Source organism: Myotis brandtii, unplaced genomic scaffold, assembly GCF_000412655.1.
Source record: "Myotis brandtii unplaced genomic scaffold, ASM41265v1 scaffold208, whole genome shotgun sequence".
Taxonomy (NCBI): domain Eukaryota; kingdom Metazoa; phylum Chordata; class Mammalia; order Chiroptera; family Vespertilionidae; genus Myotis; species Myotis brandtii.
Genome location: NW_005357764.1, coordinates 6,676,219 through 6,696,423, shown reverse-complemented (window position 1 = coordinate 6,696,423; position 20,205 = coordinate 6,676,219). Strand labels below are relative to the sequence as shown.

Here is a 20,205-nt window from a genome sequence, read left to right as displayed (position 1 = left end):
TTTTACATAAATGCACAAATGCATTGTTGTACACACTTAATATAGTATTTTCCTTCCCTTTTGGGCTTACGTTCCCTTTCTCTACTAGTGTACCACTCTATATCAACTTCCTAGAATGTAGCTTCCCATATATTTAAGAATAATAAAAGATATAAAACCATATGTGTGTATAATCATGGTATGGTTTTATATACAAAAGCAACTTGTTTTTTAAATTTATTTTTGTAACCATCTTGCAAAAATAAAGTCAACTACATTACCTCCCTGGGATACCCTAAAGCAGCAGTTCTCAACCTGTGGGTCGCAACCCTTTGGCGGTCAAACGACCCTTTCACAGGGGTGGCCTAAGACCATCCTGCATATCAGATATTTACATTACGATTCATAACAGTAGCAACATTACAGTTATGAAGTAGCAACGAAAATAATTTTATGGTTGGGTCACAACATGAGGAACTGTATTTAAAGGGCCAGAATGTTGAGAACCACTGCTCTAAAGGCTAAGGCACCATATGTCCCAGCAGCTTTTTGGTTCAGGCAAGAGAAAGACTGGAGTTAAATAGCAAACCCAGGTTGCCATCTTCACAAAATACTTTGCCCCTCCCATTGAAACGTTATAAAATTTAAAACATGGTTTAATATTTTATTTCAGGAACATCTAATCACCAGATTTGACCCATGGTCTGTTTCTATACTGCCTAGGAGCTAAAAATGGTATTACATGTTTTTAAGATTGTGTACAAATGTATACACACACATACGTGACAGAGACCACACGTGGCCCCAAAGGTTACAATTTTATTTTATTTTTTAAAATATATTTTTAGATTTCAGAGAGGGAGATAGAAACATCAATGATGAGCCCTAGGCAGTTTTGCTCAATGGTTAGAGTGTCGGCCTGCAGACTGAAGGGTCCCAGGTTTGATTCCAATGAAGGGCACAGGGCATGTACCCCCTTCCTCAGCTGCAGGCTCAATCCCTGGCCCGGCTGCAGTCACAGGAGGCAACCAATCAATGTATCTCTTACATGGATTTTTCACTGTTTTTCCCCTGCCCTTCCACTCTCTAAAAATCAATGGAAAAATATTCTTGGGTGAGGACAAAATAAATAAAATAATAAACATCAATGATGAGAGATAATCACTGATCAGCTGCTTCCTACATGTACCCTACTGGGTATCAAGCCTGCAACCCGGGCATGTGTCCTGACCAAGAATCAAACCATGAACTCCTAGTTCACAGGTCGGCGCTCAACCACTGAGCCACACCAGCTAGGCTACAATTTTATTTTTTTAAGTTTTAAACATTTTAATACAATTCAAATAAGTATGTCTGGTTCATTTCAGTTCCTTCACTGCCAAACTAGGGTACAGGGACTGCATCAATTTCTCTGACTTCTCTTTATCTGTGATGACCAAGGTATAAAGATATCTGCTGCATCAAACTTTAAACTTCACATTATCCTCATTTTTCTTGATCTTGACAGACTCGGCATCCTTTTGCCTGGCTGTAAGCACAAAGTCCTTCTTTAATTTTATAGGGCATGACTACAAAGCATGGGAGAGCGCATGGCCAGCACCTTGAATTACCCCATCCCCCACATACTGCCCTCAAGAATGTCAAAAGAGCCCTAACCAGTTTCGCTCAGTGGATAGAGCGTTGGCCTGTGGACTCAAGGGTCCCAGGTTCAATTCCAGTCAAGGGCATGTACCTTGGTTGAGGGCACATCCCTGGTAGGAGGTGTGCAGGAGGCAGCTGATCGATGTTTCTCTCTCATCAATGTTTCTAACTCTCTATCCCTCTCCCTTCCTCTCTGTAAAAAAAAAAATCAATAAAATATATTTTTAAAAAAAGAAAACAAAAAGAATGTCAACAGACACAAAAGGCTACAATATTTACTACCTGGCCCTTTATATAAATGGTTTCCCAAATCCACAGAATAACTCAGGTTCAAAGAATAAATGCCATCAATTAGCTGTGTAACCTTGGACAAGTAACTTAATTTCTATGTGCCTCAACTTTTCTCATCTATTAAATAGGATAGTATTATCCACCTCAAAGGCAAGTTGTGATGACAAAATGACAAATGTAAAGCACTTCTGTGCCTGGTACTTAATCAGTACTCCATATATAAAACCTATTACTATTAACGTCATTATTGCTTCAGTATGCAGAAATGACTAGGGTTGGAATATCAACCATATCATCATCAATGTTTCCAACAGCAAAATATTCTGCTTCTTCAAAAAGAATGAATTAAACAACAAACAAGCAAACAAAAAAGAAAGAAAAACTAACAAGCAAAAAGAATGAAGTAGACCTATATACTTACTGGAATACCTGAGTCAAAAAAGCAAGTGATATGTATGTGCATTGGTGGAGGGGACGACAGGGGTGATAGGTATGGGTTTGAGTATATTTTATGATCCCATATATTTTTTAAAAACCAATGAAAGATTCTAAACTATATACATGGATGTACATAGAAACTTTAGGCAGGTAAAAAATCCTAAAAGGGGACACAAATGGTTATAACTAGAGAATAGCTTGGTATCTGGTAATTTTCCAAATATGTAGACATGTGTAATTTTAACAATACTTAGACATACATATGCATATGTGATGAACACCTCAACTATTCCTCACACTTTGATGATTAAGGATTTTTTCCCCCTTTTTTTAATTAAAAAAAAGTTTCAGCTGATTTTTAGACAGAGAGGAAGGGAGAGGGAGAGAGAGGGAGAAACATCAATGTTAGAGTGGAATATCGACCACCAGGGATCAAGCCCGAAACCCAGGCATGTGCCCTGACGGAACTGAACCGGAAACAGACATGCCCAACCCAGCCACACTGGCCAGGCTGATTGAGGATTTTTAAATGTTCCCATAACTCCGATTACTTACTCCTTAAAACAGTAAAGAAACACTTAGATTTTAATATAACAAAAACCAACTTAAAATTTTTTTTTACTTTGTTGCCTGCTCTTCCAGTTCGTCCTGCTCTGTGTACATAATCTTCATAATGGTTGGGGCAGCTGTAATTTACTACAAGAATCAGATGTTTCACATCTAAACCTCGGGCAGCAACAGAAGTGGCCACAAGAAGTTTGCAGGTCCCATTCTTAAAGTCATTTATGATGCTATCTCTGTCATATTGATCAATACCTGCAAGTAAATGACACATAAGAATTGTAAAATCTCATGTTCAAATTAAACTTTCCACTTCCTCTGACACTCAGAGAAAGAAGTTAAACACAGAATAAAGAACAAATCCAACTTATATTGACCACACTTCCAACAACTACAATATAGAAAATAAAACACTAAGAAAATTTCATTGCAAGATCAAAGGCTACTGCTATTAACTCATTTATGAATCCTCCAAATCTACCCTTGCCTGCCCCCTTTCTTATCTAGAAGGCTTATAACTGCAGCAGCCTAATCTCAGAATCACTAGCCTAAACTTTATTAGGGAGCAACAGAAGGCATGCACATTCAGCCTAGATTGACAGGATTCAGATCTTTCTCGTGTTGGGTTTATAGTCTTGCTACTCAGTTTTATCCAAGGACCATAAGCAGCATCACATGAAAGCTTGTTAGAAATTCGGAATCTCAGACACTACCCCAAATTACTGAATCAGATTTTGCATTTTAACAAAATATTTGGGTGATTACACATGCACATTAAAGTTTGAGGTACACTAGTAGAACCTACCTAATAGGATATCTATTAAATGTTATCCAAAGAGCCTCAGACTGAGAGACAAAGCAGAGCATAAAATGTCAAAATGTTCTATTACAAGATGCCCAGTCCACATATTTATTTGATGACAGATCCCTGGCATCTCTAGTAGTTAGAGGCGGGAATGGAAAAAATACTGAAACCTTGAAATTAATTTTTGCAGCAGGAGATAATTTTTAAAATTTATTGATTTATTTTAGAGAGAGAAGAAGGGAAAGAGACAGAAAGAGAAATGTCAGTTTGTTGTTCCACCCATCTATGCATTCACTGGTTGACTCCTGTATTTACCCTGACCAGGGACTGAACCTGCAATCTTGGTGTACTGGGACAATGCTCTAACCAACTGAGCAACCCAGCCAGGGCTAAAATTTAAAATCTACTCTTCAAAGACTGAATTAAATAAAGTATTTGGACCTTATGTCAAAGAAACTAGGATCCAACACTGTACCCAAAAATCTTATCAGAAAAATAATGGAATTAATATCAATATAAATTTAACTTTATAAGTAAAAGATACCAAAACTTTTACTTTAGCCTGAGGTATTCTGACTACTAACCTAATTGTCTGAATTTCATGCAAGTGAATATAATATGCTAATTAAAGTATATGGGATGCCTACCCAGCAACCATTAAGCCTCTTCTTTTTTTAACATAATCCCAATTTTATTCACATATCCATCCATCCAATACAGTCATTTATATCAAACCAGGGATGAACCTAATTCTCAGTCTTAGGAGGTGAATTATGATTAGTGTAAAACCAACCCTTCTTAAACATTTGTGTTAATAAGAACCAGCCCTGGCTAGTGTGATTCAATTGGTTAGAGCAACGTCAAGGCACATACCTAGGTTGCAGGTTTGGTCTCCAGTCCCTGCTCGTGCAAGAGACAACCAACCAATGTTTCCCTCTCACATCAATGTTTCTCTCTCTCAAAAATCAGTGAGGCCAGCTGGTGTTGCTCAGTAGTTGAGCATCAACCTATGAATCAGAAGGTCGAGGTTCAATTCCAGGTCAGGGCACATGCCTGGGTTGCTGATTCGATCTCCAGGAGATGTGAGGGATTTAGCCCTAACTGGTTTGGCTTAGTGGATAGAGCATCGGCCTGAAGACTGAAGGGTCCCAGGTTCGATTCCAGGCAAGGGCATGTACCTTGGTTGCAGGCACATTCCCAGTAGGGGGTGTGCAGGAGGCAGCTAATCGATGTTTCTAACTCTCTATCCCCCTCCCTTCTGGTCTGTAAAAAAATCAAGAAAATATATATTTTTTTAAAAACTTAAAAAAAATCAATGAAGCCCAGCCAGCATTGCTTAGTGGTTGAGCATCGACCTATGGACCAGGAGGAGGTCATGGTTTGATTCCCGGTCAGGGCACAGGCCTGGGTTGCGAGTTCAATCCCCAGTGTGGGGCGTGCAGGAAGCATCCAATCGGTAATTCTCTCTCATCACTGATGTTTCTCTCTCTCTCTCTCCCTCTCTGAAATCAATAAAAATATTTATTTTATTTTTTACTGTATCTTTATTGATTTCAGAGAGGAAGGGAAGAGGGAAAGAGAGATGGAAACATCAATAGGAAGTACATATTTTTTTTAAATAATGAAAATGTCCTCACATGAGGATTTTTAAAGTAATTAATTAATTAATAAGGACCAGACCCAGAGAGCTTTAGTTTATTGTAGGTCATCTTTATTAATATTTACTTACAAATTTTTTTTTTTTTTTAGAGAAAAAGGAAGGGAGAGGGAGAGGGAGAGAGAGACAAATGTTGATGTAAATCAGCTGCCTCCTGCACATCCTATACCGGCAAAGGAACCCTGACTGGGAATCGAACCAGCAATCTTTCGATGCACATTACATTGACCAACCAAGTGAGCCACACTGGCCAGGGTGCAAATTTCTGTAATGTTTGGCTTAATAGAAGATAGCTGAAGTTATTATACCAGTATCTTCTGTATTCAATCTGCTTCAATATAATATGCCATGCAGCCACTAGAAAACTACACTACACACCCATGAGAGAATGAAAAAGACAAATAATACGATGGGGTTATTATGGAAATACTCTTGACTTCATGAACCCCCTGAAAGTGTCCCAGGACAATAGTTAAGAACCATAATCATTCACTCCCCTTGCCCGTGAATGATTTCAGCATAAGCATGTGATACAATTTTGACCCAAGAGACAAAAGTACATATAGGGATTTATGGGAAACATTTCCTCATTTATATAAAACACACACATTTTCACTAAACTAGAAGCTCTTTTAGGGTCAACTCTACTGCAGATAACAACTATAAATTCCGGGCAAAATATAAAGAACAACTATCTGAAGGCACCAGAGTGACTAAAAGCAGACACAAACTGGAAAGGAGTTGAGATGTGGAAGAATATAATGATACTGGGTTGAGGATTATAGAGGATTCTATTTTTTTTATTTATTTTAAACTTTGGAGTAGGAGGAGCCTGGGAAGCCAGGTAGGGAAGTCAAAACCTGAGTAGAAGCAGTGTTACTGCCTTGGCAGGTTGCTAGCGAGTTTGATTCCTGAACAAGGGCATACGCCTCAGTTGCATGTCCCCAGCCCTGGTAGGGGCTCATGTGGGAGGATAATCAATGTGTCTCCCTTCCACTCTCTCTAGGAATCAATGGGAAAAATATCCTCCGGTGAGGATTTAAAAAAAGCAAAGAAATATAGTTTTAATGACAAGAAAGAGAATAAAAAATTAAGACAAACTCAGGACCAGAAAAGAACGCTATACTGAATTATGCATAAAAATGCTGCCCATTACAAAAAAGACTGAGTTTGAAATATGGAACAATCAAGTTGATACCCTATTTAAAAAACAAGATTCCCACAATGTAAGTCCCAATATATTTAACAATGGTGACAGTACAAATAAAATGTTACTTTATAATTTCAATTAAAGCTCTAATTTGAATCATGAAAACCTCTAGGTAATATGATACAATGAAAAAAATATAACATGAATCAGAAATTCTTAATATCAATTCCTCCTTAGATGATTAATGGCTAGAGAATTTGGTCAAACCAATGTATTATTTTATCTTTTTTAAAAAAAATTGTTTTATTGCTTAAAGTATTACAAAGAGTATTATATATGTCTCCTTTTTTTTTTCTCCCCTTGACCCTCCCCTAGCCTCCCATGCCCCCCAGTGTCTTTTTTTTTTAATATATATATATTTTTAATTGTTTTATTGCTTAAAGTATTACAAAGAGTATTACATATGTCTCCTTTTTTCCCCGCCCGTGACAATCCCCTGGCCTCCCCTACCCATCAGTGTCTTATGTCCATTGGTTATGCTTATATGCACGCATACAAGTCCTTCGGTTGATCTCTTAGCCCCTTCCCTCCTGCCCCCCAACCCTCCCCGGCCTTCCTGCTGCAGTTTGCCAATCTGTTTGAGGCAGCTCTGCCTCTGTATCTATTATTGTTCAAAAGCTTATAATGGTCTCTATTATCCATGAATGAGTGAGATCATGTGGTATTTTTCCTTCATTGACTGGCTTATTTCACTTAACATAATGCTCTCCAGTTCCATCCATGCCATTGCAAATGGTAAGAGTTCCTTCTTTTTTACAGCAGCATAGTATTCCATCGTGTAGATGTACCACAGTTTTCTAATCCATTCATCTACTGATGGGCACTTAGGCTGTTTCCAGATCTTAGCTATGGTGAATTGTGCTGCTATGAACATAGGGGTGCATATATCCTTTCTGATTGGTGTTTCTGGTTTCTTGGGATATATTCCTAGAAGTGGGATCACAGGGTCAAATGGGAGTTCCATGTTTTGTTTTTTGAGGAAACTCCATACTGTCTTCCATAGTGGCTGCACCAGTCTGCATTCCCACCAGCAGTGCACAAGTGTTCCTTTTTCTCCACATCCTCTCCAGCACTTGTCATTTGTTGATTTGTTGATGATAGCCAGTCTGACAGGTGTGAGATGGTACCTCATTGTTGTTTTGATTTGCATCTCTCGGATGATTAGTGACTTTGAGCATGTTTTCATATGTCTCTTGGCTTTCTGAATGTCCTCTTTTGAAAGGTGTCTATTTAGATCCTTTGCCCATTTTTTGATTGGATTGTTTATCTTCTTTTTGTTAAGTTGTATGAGTTCCCTATAAATTTTGGAGATTAGGCCCTTATCAGATATAATGTTGGCAAATATGTTCTCCCACGCAGTGGGTTTTCTTGTTGTTTTGTTGATGGTTTCTTTTGCTGTGCAGAAACTTTTTATTTTGATGTAGTCCCATTTGTTCATTTTCTCTTTAGTTTCAACTGCCCTAGGAGCTGTATCAGTGAAGAAATTGCTTTGGCATATGTCTGAGATTTTGTTGCCTTTGGATTCTTCTAGAATTTTTATGGTTTCCTGTCGTACATTTAAGTCCTTTATCCATTTTGAGTTTATTCTTGTGTATGGTGTAAGTTGGTGGTCTAGTTTCATTTTCTTGCATATATCTGTCCAATTTTCCCAACACCATTTATTGAAGAGACTACCTTGGCTCCATTGTATGTTCTTGCCTCCTTTGTCAAATATTAATTGAGCATATTGGTTCGGGCTAATTTCTGGACTCTCTATTCTATTCCACTGATCTATATGTCTGTTCTTGTGCCAGTACCAGGCAGTTTTGAGAACAGTGGCTTTGTAATACAGCTTGATATCTGGCATTGAGATCCCACCTACTTTGTTCTTTCTCAGGATCGCTGCAGCTATTCGGGGTCTTTTTTTATTCCAGATGAATTTTTGGAGAGTTCGTTCTAGATCTTTGAAGTAGGCCATTGGTATTTTAATGGGAAGTGCGTTGAATTTATAGATTGCTTTGGGTAGTATGGACATTTTAATGATGTTGATTCTACCAATCCAAGAACATGGTATGTTCTTCCATCTCTTTATGTCTTCCTCTATCTCTTTTTTCAACGTCCTGTAGTTTTCTGAGTAGAGGTCTTTTACCTCTTTAGTTAAGTTTATTCCTAGGTAGCTTAATTTTTTTGGTGCGATGGTAAATGGGATTGTTTTTATAATCTCTCTTTCTGAAAGTTCACTATTGGTGTATAGAAATGCCTCAGATTTCTTGGCATTAATTTTGTATCCTGCTACTTTGCCAAATTCATGTATTAAGTCTAGTAGCTTTTTGATGGAGTCTCTAGGGTTTTGTATGTATAATATCATGTCGTCTGCAAATAAGGACAGTTTTACTTCCTCTTTTCCAATTTGGATGCCTTTTATTTCTTCTTCTTGTCTAATTGCAATGGCTAATACTTCCAGGACTATGTTGAACAGGAGTGGTGAGAGTGGGCATCCCTGTCTTGTTCCTGTTCTTAGGGGAAATGGTGTTAGTTTTTGTCCATTGAGTATGATGTTGGCTGTGGGCCTGTCATATATGGCTTTTATTATGTTGAGGTATGATCCTTCTATTCCCACCTTGCTGAGAGTTTTTATCAAAAATGGGTGTTGGATTTTGTCGAATGCTTTTTCTGCATCAATTGATATGACCATGTGGTTTTTTTCTTTCAATTTGTTTATGTGATGTATTACGTTTATTGATTTACGGATGTTGTACCATCCTTGCATCCCTGGGATAAATCCTACTTGGTCATGGTGTATGATCTTTCTGATGTACTGTTGGATCCGATTTGCTAAGATTTTGTTGAGGATTTTGGCATCTATGTTCATGAGGGATATTGGCCTGTAATTCTCTTTCATTGTGTTGTCTTTACCTGGTTTTGGTATTAGGGTGATGCTGGCTTCATAGAATGAGCTTGGAAGTGTTCCTTCCTCTTGAATTTTTTGTAGTAGTCTGAGGAGGATAGGTTTTAGTTCTTCCTTGAAAGTTTGGTAAAACTCCCCTGAGAAGCCATCTGGTCCTGGGCTTTTGTTTGCTGGGAGCTTTTTGATGACTGCTTCAATTTCTTCCATAGTTATTGGCCTATTGAGATTTTTAGATTCTTCCTGATTGAGTTTTGGAATGTTGTACTTTCCTAGGAATTTGTCCATTTCCTCCAGGTTGTCTAGTTTGTTGGAGTAGAGCTGTCCATAGTATTGTTTAACAATCATTTGTATTTCTGTGGGGTCTGTTGTTATTTCGCCTCTATCGTTTCTGATTTGGTTTATTTGGGTCCTCTCTCTTTGCTTCTTGGTGAGCCTGGCTAGAGGTTTGTCAATCTTGTTTATCCTTTCAAAGAACCAGCTCTTGGTTTCATTGATTTTCTGTATTGTTTTTTTGGTCTCTATGTCATTTATTTCTGCTCTAATCTTTATTATCTCCTTCCTTCTGCTCACTCTGGGGTTTTCTTGTTGCTCTCTTTCTAATTCTTTGAGTTGAAGAGTTAGATGATTTACTACCATTTTTTCTTGTTTTTTGAGATAGGCCTGCAGAGCTATAAACTTCCCTCTCAGGACTGCTTTCATTGTGTCCCATAGGTTTTGGATTGTTGTGTTTTCATTGTCATTAGTGTCCAGGATGTTTTTAATTTCTTCTTTGATGTCATTGGTAACCCAATCAATATTTAATAACATGCTATTCAGCTTCCAAGTGTTTGAGTATTTTGGGTTGTTTTTATTGTAGTTTATTTCTAACATTATGCCATCGTGGTCTGAGAAGAAGCTTTTTATGATTTCAATCTTCTTGAATTTGTGGAGACTTTGCTTGTGACCCAATATGTGGTCTATTTTTGAATATGTCCCATGAGCACCTGAGAGGAATGTATATTCCATGGCTTTGGGGTGAAGTGTTCTGAAGATGTCAATTAAGTCCATCTGATCTAGTGAGTCATTTAGGATTGCTGTTTCTTTGCTGATTGTTTGTCTAGCGGGCTTATCCAGTGGTGTCAGTGGTGTATTAAAGTCCCCTACTATGATTGTATTGTTGTCGATCTCTCCTTTGATATCTTCCAGGAGTTTTTTTATGAATTTGGGTGCTCCTGCATTGGGTGCATATATGTTTACCAGGGTTATATCTTCTTGTTGTATTGATCCCTTTAGTATTATGAAGTGGCCTTCCTTATCTCTGGTTATGGCCTTCACTTTGAGATGTATTTTGTCCGATATAAGTATTGCTACCCCAGCTTTCTTTTCCTTTCCATTTGCGTGAAAGATATTTTTCCATCCCTTCACTTTCAGTCTGTGTGAGTCCCTTCTAATGAGGTGGGTCTCTTGTAGACAGCAGATGTATGGGTCATGTTTTTTTATCCATTCAGCCACTCGATGTCTTTTGGTTGGAGCATTTAGTCCGTTTACATTTAAAGTTATTATTGAAAGGTACTTGTTTGTAGCCATTTCTTTTTTTGTGTGTGTGGCTGTTTTCTTTCTGAGCTTGTTATTTCTTCTTTTTACACCAGTCCCTTTAGCATTTCTTGCATGGCTGGCTTGGTGGTGATAAACTCCCTTAGCCTTTTTTTGTCTGTGAAGCTTCTTATTTCCCCTTCAATTTTGAATGAAAGCCTTGCTGGATAGAGTATTCTTGGATTCAGTCCTTTGCTTTGCATCACTTTGTAGATTTCTGTCCATTCTTTTCTGGCCTGATGTGTTTCTGTTGAGAAATCATTTGATAATCTAATGGGAGATCCCTTGTATGTAACTTTCCGTCTCTCTCTTGCAGCCTGTAAGATTCTCTCTTTGTCCTGAACATTTGCCATGGTAATTATGATGTGTCTTGGTGTGGGTCTTTTCGGATTCACCTTGTTTGGGACTCTCTGGGCTTGTGTGACTTTTTTCTTCCCCACCTCAGGGAAGTTTTCTGATATTATTTCTTCGAATAGGTTTTCTAATCCATGTTCATCTTTCTGTTGTTCTGGCACCCCTATTATTCGTATGTTGTTTCGTTTCATGTTGTCCCAAAGCTCCCTTAGGCTCTCCTCCTGTCTTTTAATTTTTTTCTCCATTTGCAGTATAGTTTGGGTGTGTTTTGCTTCCTTGTCTTCTAATTCACTAATTCGGTCCTCCGCTTCTCCTAGTCTACTGTTGATACTTTCAATGGAGTTTTTTATGGCAGCTATATCACTCTTCATTTCTTCTTGGGCCTTACTTAAGTTGTTGATTTTTTCATCTGTTTCTTCTAGCTTCTTGCATATGGTATTGAATTTTTCATCTGATTCTTCTAGCTTCTTGCATATGGTATTGAATTTTTCATCTGATTCTTCTAGCTTCTTGCATATGGTATTGAATTTTTCATCTGATTCTTCTAGCTTCTTGCATATGGTATTGAATTTTTCATCAGAAAACACCACAGAACCAATAGATAAACCAAACAAATACAAACACCAAACACCCAGTAAAGAGGGTGGGGGCAGAATCTGTAGAGGCTGAGCTGATATACAGGAAATAAGGTTAAGAATCGGATAAATATGGGGAGGACCTCACTTCAGTATAGCGGAGGTAGAAAAGGGATGAGTGGATAAGAAGAGACAGAAAGGGAACAAAATAATATAAAAATTGATAAATTGATTTTTAAAAAATGGTATAAAAATAGAAAATAATGAGTAAAAATGAAATAAAATTGAATGATAAGTGAAAAGAAGTGGATAAGAAGAGACAGAAAGGGAACAAAATAATATAGTAACAAAAAAATTGATTTTTAAAAAATGGTATAAAAATAGAAAATAACAAGTAAAAATGAAATAAAATTGAATGATAAAAAATAATGTGAAAAGAAGTAGAAAATAAAGCAACAAACAAAAAAGGAGAACAAAGAAAAAAGCAAAAAAAAGAGCAACAAACAAAAAAAGGGAAACAAAAAAAAAAGCAAAAAAAAAAAAAGCTAATAAAAAAATAATAATGAAAAATTGAAATGTCATTCCTTTGGCTGGCTTAAGATCCCAGTTTTCTGGAGTGTCTGTCATATTATTTTATCTTGATAATGGATTAATATTAATGACAGTGCTGTTGTGATTAAACTGAGATAGATGATATAAAATTTAGTTTTAAATTAAGAGTACAAAGTAAAAATTTCATTCAGAACACAGCACAGTACTTGGCCAAGTACTTAACAGATTTCCTTAAACATTACCTCCATGAAGAGACATGCAAGGATAAGATGCTCTCATCAAATCTTTCAGAAGACCATCGGCATGTTCCTGCTTATCCACAAATATAATGACAGATCCAGATTCCTGATAATGGCCCAGAAGCTCAAGTAACTTCAAGAACTTCTTTTCTTCTTCAATGACAATCTGAAAACACCAAATTGTACCAAAGTAATGGAATAAAAACACAAATACATCTCATAAACAAAAATACTTGTTTTGTGGCAAAGGATAAATGACAACACCTAAATCATTAGGAAGGATTAGAAAAATTTTGATTTGAATTAGTAAACCAGTAAGACCAAAAATATTGTTAATTTTCAAAGAATAAGAGGCTTGCAAATGTGGACAAATGATCATCTGTTCTCTCTGCCTCTTAACTTCACATTCTATTAACCAAAGAATAAGATAGCTACGTGACATTCCCACCTACCAGTCCACTTCTGGTGGAAGAAACTACAAGAGCATCGTAAAACAGTCAGTTCCATGGAAAAGCACATATTCAAGTGTAGCTGGTAACATATTAAAAGCCTGCAGTTGATGTATGCTATTTATTTTTAGGAATAATCTAACTACATCACAAACAGTGATCACAAAAGGATCACACACTGCCTAAGCATCCAGGGAACTGGGGGTTTCATAAGGATTATACCCACCACTTGCTGTTCCACATCCGAGCAAACCACACTCCTGCCTCCAACCTGCACTTCAATGGGTTTACTCAGGATTCTGCGAGCCAAAGCCTCCATAGCTCTGGGGAAAGTAGCTGAAAACATAACTGTCTGTCGGTCAGGACGGACATTATCCACAATACGCATGACCTGAGAAAACATAAATCAATACGGTAGTCACTAAAAATCATGATGTAAAAACCAGCTAGAAGGAATTTTTGAGAACATCTAGTCAGTGATTCTAAACTTGTTACCTTAGAATTCTACAATTGATTTTACCCCATAATTTGTTCCTCTCATAATTTCCTGCTTTCAAGAAATGGCAATTCTAGTCATCCACATGTTTAGGCCAAAAACCTAGGAGCCATCTTTGACTACCCTCTTTCTTTCTCATCACACAACCAATCCATCAACAAATTCAAGAGTCTCAATTTTCAAACTGTATCTAGGATGTAACCATTCTCCATTTAATATTACTATTTACCTTCATTTATTCAACACATTTTTACTGAGCAACCATTATGTGCCAGGCATTTTCTAAGTGTTTGAATAGGCAATGAAAAGAGACAAAAACTTGTCTTCATATTAGCTTATATTCTAATTAGCTTATATTCTAATAAGGTACACAGATAAATATATTATGTGTCAAATGGTGATAAAAACTACAGAATGAAATAGAACAATGAAAATGAACATACTGTTGAGTGGATGGGATCCAGGCAACACTTGCCTCAGTGTCTACAGAGCACTGGAGGAATCAAGAAGTCCTAGGATTTTGGTAATGACTAGTATAAACAAGAAAGAAAAAACAGAAATGGCCCTAGCCAGTTTGGCTCAGCAGATAGAGCATCGGACTATGGACTGAAGGGTCCTGGGTTCGATTCCAGTCAAGGGCACATATCTGGGTTGCAGACTCAATCCCCAGTAGGGGCCGTGCAGGAGGCAGCTGATCAAAGAAAGATTCTCTTACACCATTGATATTTCTATCTCTATCTCTCCCCCCCCCTTTCTCTCTGAAATCAATAAAAAAGGTATTTTTTTTAATTTTTAAAAAATAATTTAAGAAAAAAAAGCCCTGGCCAGTGTGGTTCATTAGGTTGGAGCATCATCTTGTGCACCAAAGGGTCTCGGGTTCAATTCCCAGTTAGGACACATAACCAGGTTGCAGGTTTGATCCCTGGTCAGGGTATGTACAGGAAGCAACCAATGGATGTTTCTCTCTCCTATCAGTGTTTCTCTTGCTCCCCCCTCTACCTTCCTCTCTAAAAATCAATAAATATATCCTTGGGTGAGGATTAAAAAAATTTTTTTGCCTGGTTGGTGTTCTCAGTGGTTAGAGCACTGGCCCAGACACAGAAGGGTCTCAGGTTCGATTCCCAGTCAAGGGCATGTACCTCGGTTGCAGGTTCATTCCTGGACCTCAGTCAGAGTGCACGAGGCAATCAATCAATGTGTCTCCCCATCCCCCCTTCCCTTCCAGTCTCTCTAAAAATTAATGGGGAAAAATATCACTGGGTGAGGATTAACAAAAAACAAACAAAACAATTTTTTTTAATTAAAAAAAACAAAACACATGATAGTTTCAAGGTAGGTAGTGGTGAGTGGTTAGAAATTAGGAAGGGTGAAGAGGTCATGACAAGATTATGAAAAATTTTAGGATCACATTTTCATTCTAATCAAAGAAAATCTGAGAAAGGGACAGTCCTAGACAAGGCACTTGCATTTACAACATAAATCCTAAGTTCCTGGCCCAAACCTCAACCACCTCTCATCTGGATTACTTCAACTGTCTCCTAACGGGCTCCCTGGCTTCACTCCTGCCCAATCTGAATATTCTGCACCCACATGCCAGTGCTTTCAGTTAAAGCAGCGATTCTCAACCTGTGGGTCGCAACCCCTTTGGTGGTCAAACGACCCTTTCACAGGGGTCGCCTAAGACCATCCTGCATATCAGATATTTACATTACGATTCATAACAGTAGCAACATTACAGTTATGAAGTAGCAACGAAAATAATTTTATGGTTGGGTCACAACATGAGGAACTGTATTTAAAGGGCCAGAAGGTTGAGAACCACTGAGTTAAAGACTACTGGTTGTCTAGAGGCATTTACTGTCCTTCCCTTGCAAAAAAAAACAACGCTGTAAAGAATGCTATAAGGTCCTCTACTCCAAGCTAAATTTCCTCACCCTTTTAACTATTTTTCACATGGCTCAAGTGTTACCATATCCTGTTTACTCACTTTTGCACACCCTATATCTCATTTAGAATGTGGTCCGTAATTCTAAACACACTACATACATATCATATAACAGGCAATACATTTTTGGAGAATACATGAATAATTGAAAAGACTGAATATAATTTTAATCTTATCCCTTCCTAAATCCCATTTCTATTACTGCAGTTTGTAATTAAAAAAACTTTTTTGGCCCTGGCTGGGCAGGCGGCCCGGTTGGTTAGAGCATTCCATACACGCCGAAGTTATGGGCTTGATCCGCCCTAGGCACACATACAAGAATCAATCAATGAATTAATAAATAAGTGGAACAATAAATTGATGTTTCTCTCTCTCATAAATAAATTTTGGCAACTCACGTTGCTCTTCTTGTCCCCCTCCCCCCTTTTTTTTGTTTTGTTAATTTTTCCCCAAGGATATTTTTCCATTGACTTTTAGAGAGTGGAAGAGAGAGGGAGAGACAGAGAGAGAAACATCCATGTGAGAGAGACACATCAATTGGTTGCCTCCTACATGCACCCCAACCAGGTATGTGCCCTTGACTGTAATCAAATCTGTGACCCTTCAGTCCGCAGGCCGACACTCTATTCACTGAGCCAAAATGGCTAGGGCAAACATTACTCTTCTTGTTAAGAAAATGTTATAGCATCTTTTAACATGTATTTTTCTAAATTTATAGCACTGAAATTTATATTTGAGCAAACAGCATGTGTCAGGTAAAGTCTAAGCTAGGCAAATGCTTTGGGCATCAGTTTTTACAACTGGAGAATTTAAATATGTGCTATCTAGATCATTAGGTAATTAAAAGCATGAATTAAAGCAATGTATTTGGAAGTACATTAAAACTACAAAATATGAAATATGAAAGCTTAAGTTTCTTTTATTAGCATTTCAATTCTAATTTTACCAATTATGGTTTTAGATGGCTAAGTAAAGCCTGCATGAATACCTCCTGAATGAGTTTTATAGAGAATTAAAAACATAAATGCCTATTTCAATTTCATATGTCCCCAACCCACATAGCAGAAATGTATGTGAAAATTTTAAAACCTTACAAAAATTACATTCTCATAGTTGTTACATGATTTATAGTTCAAAACACTACGGAATTTAATGATTACCTGTGGTTCAAAACCCATATCAAACATTCTGTCTGCTTCATCTAAAACAACATATGTCACTCTTCGAAGATTTGTGACCCGACCTAAGATAAGGGGGGGTTGAAAAAAGACAAAAAGAAAACTAAAAATCAGTCACAATTCATTTTATGGCTACCAAGAACATTACAAAACTGTAAAGGGAACTAAAATGCCTGACTTAACCAGAGGGGTAAGTTAGTTATCTTTAAACAGTGAAAAGAAATTTTGGTCTACAATGTCTTAACTAATGGCAAATACTTTCTGACAATGGGTATATGAGGCCCTTTATTTGTCAAACTCTTCTCTTGCATACCATCATAGGGCCTGAAGAACCTGTAAAATTCAGAAAACAGCCCTCTCCAAAACACATCATAAAACTAAGACTGAGATGAAGCATCGAGCCACATCAGCCATTATCTGACAGCATCACCTAGGAAAAAACATATTAGAGATTACAGCGTATGTGTGGAAAGCAAATGCCAGTGCTAACTATTTCAGATGCAGAAACCCTCTCTTTATATGACCTTATAACCTACTTCCATCTAGTCAGAAACTTCTAATGGGAATGTCAAAACACTAATGAGAAGCTATGCAACACCACTAGGTAGCTATCACATTACATGAAAACTAAATACCAAACGTATTACATGGATACATTTTTAAATATATAGATAAAAAATCCAATTTTATTACATGCTCCCAAGGGTTTAAAGAAATGTGACAGGCTTCTTAGCTAGTAAAAATTACATACATACACAGGAAACCCTTTCTAAACAATTAACACAAGCACTTCTATCAATTGTTGAATCAATCACCTGGCAAACAGTTATTAAATATAAACTGAAAGGATAGATAAGGGAAAAAGGTAAAATTAATCAAGATGAATTTCAGGAGGAGACTTAATGCAGCATTGAGAAAAAACAAGGGATTATTTCAACATCCAACCAAAAACTTTCATATGCTATACAATTTCAATGTCACTTTGTCAACTTCATATAGCATTAGAATTAAATAGATACAGAAATTCAAGCAGAATGCTATTAGAAACATGCACTATTTGGGTTTTAATATTCTATTATTTATATACTAACTACTGCAACAAAAACCTTTGAAAGTATTTTCTTCAAAAAAATAGAAATGAGCCCAAATAAATGCTTTCTAATGTTTAAGTATTCCATACCAACATTTGCAGCCCCAAGTAATTTTGTAAGGTTGGGAACAGCATTAAATTACCTACCTTTGATGGTTTAAGTCTCGGAAGCCCAGTTCTATAAATCTTGAAGGGCCTTTCTCCACAGAAGTTAAATAATGTCAACAGTTTAGTAACAGTTTTGACAGGGAATAATTGAACAAAGCACAACATTTGAGCTAATAACATGCAATATTTACAAAAGATAAAGTTTCTTGAAGCTGCAATATCTTAATTGATCCAGTATTGTAAGAAAATACTAGCACCTGTGGAGAAAAAAATATCTAAATTTTATAATGAAAAAAGAGATAGACCCTCATCCTTTTAAAGGAAAGTTAGGCTAAACTTGGATTAAGAATCCATGTTAAATGCTAAAAAGATCGGATGGAGTTAGTTTTGAAAAGAAATTTTCATTTAAATTGCAAAAATATTATGAACACTTACAACAATAAGATTGTTACAATACATATTTTAAGATATTACAGCTTTAAGAAGAAATGTAGAAACCCTTTGAGGGTTTCTTGTTTCTGCTGTGATTTAACAAAAATTTATATAATCCAAAAAGGAGAAAAGAGAAAAAAATACCCGACTTACCACTGTTAGCTGCTAACATGTCAATCATTCGACCAGGTGTACAAACAATAATTTCAGCACCTCTTTTCAGTTCAGCAATCTAATAAAAAAAAAAATGACCTTTTATAGTCTATGTATAACTATGTGCTTATTTAAAGAGATTTGAGACTACTTCCAGGGTCCTTGGCACAGTTCCGTAGTGTAAGAAACAGGTCTGATTAGAAGAATCTAAAGCTTCCTACTTAATATACTGAAATGCTGGAGCACTGCTAATATGTACATAATCCAAAAAGGAGAATTCATGTTTTCTCCATTTGGGATTATATAACTTCAAAGTCAATGAAAATCAGAGATTTTTTTACCAATTATAATTTGACACAGTCCCTCAAAACCAAAAGGAACATGAGCTAGCAGTAAATAAAGCAATAACATGTAAGATCAATGTTTTTAAAATGAAAGTCATTTCCATTAGTGAATCACGAAATCAATACACACAAACAGCATTTTAAAAATGAAATAGAATGAAAAATATCAGAATGTGTTAGACATTATAAAACTTTTGTTTGACTTCTTTATAAATATATGTGTGTGCATGTACAAGGTTATTCTGTAAATGTATCTTACTATACACTGTGGTAAAAAAAACACACACAAAGATAAACTTAGAAAACTAAAATCAAGTGTTTAAAATAGCTTTGGGATAACAGAAGCAAATATTCCCAAAGTATATTCTAGAACCTGAGAACACGAGTCTTCAGAAAGGGTTTTGTGGTTAAATAAGTTTAAAAAATGCCATTTAACCCATTCTTCTAGTATCACAATATACATTAGCATATTAAAGACAAAGGAGTCTTGCAGGAAAAAAACCTGTTTTAACTCTGTACAATCCAACATTTACAAAACTTATTTGATCATAGAACAAACCCAGTTTTTTCCTTCTTTTATTTAAAACTAGAAGCCCAGTGCACAAAAACTTGTGCACTGGTGGGGGGGTTCTCAGCCCAACCTGTGTCCTCTCACAGTCTGGGACCCCTCGGGAGATAACCACCTGCTGGCTTAGGCCCGCTCCCCTGGTGGCAGATGGCACGCCCAATCCCGCGGTGCCTGCCCCATCTCCCCCGGTCGCACACAGCAGGCCCGGATCCCGCGCTGGGACGGGTGGCAGCTGGGGATCTCGCTGCCGCCCGCCCCCCACTCCCCGCCCCGGGCCGCACACGGCAGGCCTGGATCCGACGCTGGGGTGGCAGCGGCTGGGGATCGTGCCGCTTGCGCAGGGCAGCACAGCAGCATCTGCCTGCAGTATGCAAATTTAACGCCCATCTTTGTTGGGTTAATTTGCATACTCTTCTGATTGGCTGATGAGCATAGCGAAGGTACGGTCAATTAGCATCTTTGTTTTTTATTAGTGTAGATATCCAATGACTATCACTCTTTAGAAGACACTTGGAGAAATGCCAAACTAAAGAGAGTTGAATGAAGGTATTTTTAAATAAGTCTTCTGAAATCATTTAAGAATTCAGCTAAAACTCTGATATTAATGCATCCCACCTTTCAAAGATGTCACATAAATCAGCGAAAATAAATACTGTCCAGGAATCAGAAGACCTAGGTTCT

The 20,205-nt window shown here is 37.2% G+C and overlaps 1 protein-coding gene and 1 pseudogene across 1 annotated transcript in view; both read right to left on the bottom strand.

Annotated features, from left to right (window-relative positions):
- The window catches only part of DDX46 (DEAD (Asp-Glu-Ala-Asp) box polypeptide 46), a 57,846-nt gene that overhangs the window by 18,196 nt on the left and 19,445 nt on the right, over positions 1 to 20,205 (bottom strand). Inside the window, exons 12-16 of the mRNA XM_014539176.1 lie at positions 18,613 to 18,691; positions 16,812 to 16,894; positions 13,437 to 13,601; positions 12,765 to 12,927; positions 2,972 to 3,165 (exon numbers count right to left, since the gene is read on the bottom strand). Of these exons, the coding sequence (XP_014394662.1) occupies positions 2,972 to 3,165; positions 12,765 to 12,927; positions 13,437 to 13,601; positions 16,812 to 16,894; positions 18,613 to 18,691 (684 nt within the window). The remainder of the gene's footprint in view (positions 1 to 2,971; positions 3,166 to 12,764; positions 12,928 to 13,436; positions 13,602 to 16,811; positions 16,895 to 18,612; positions 18,692 to 20,205) is intronic.
- LOC102260794 lies at positions 1,270 to 2,156 on the bottom strand (annotated as a pseudogene).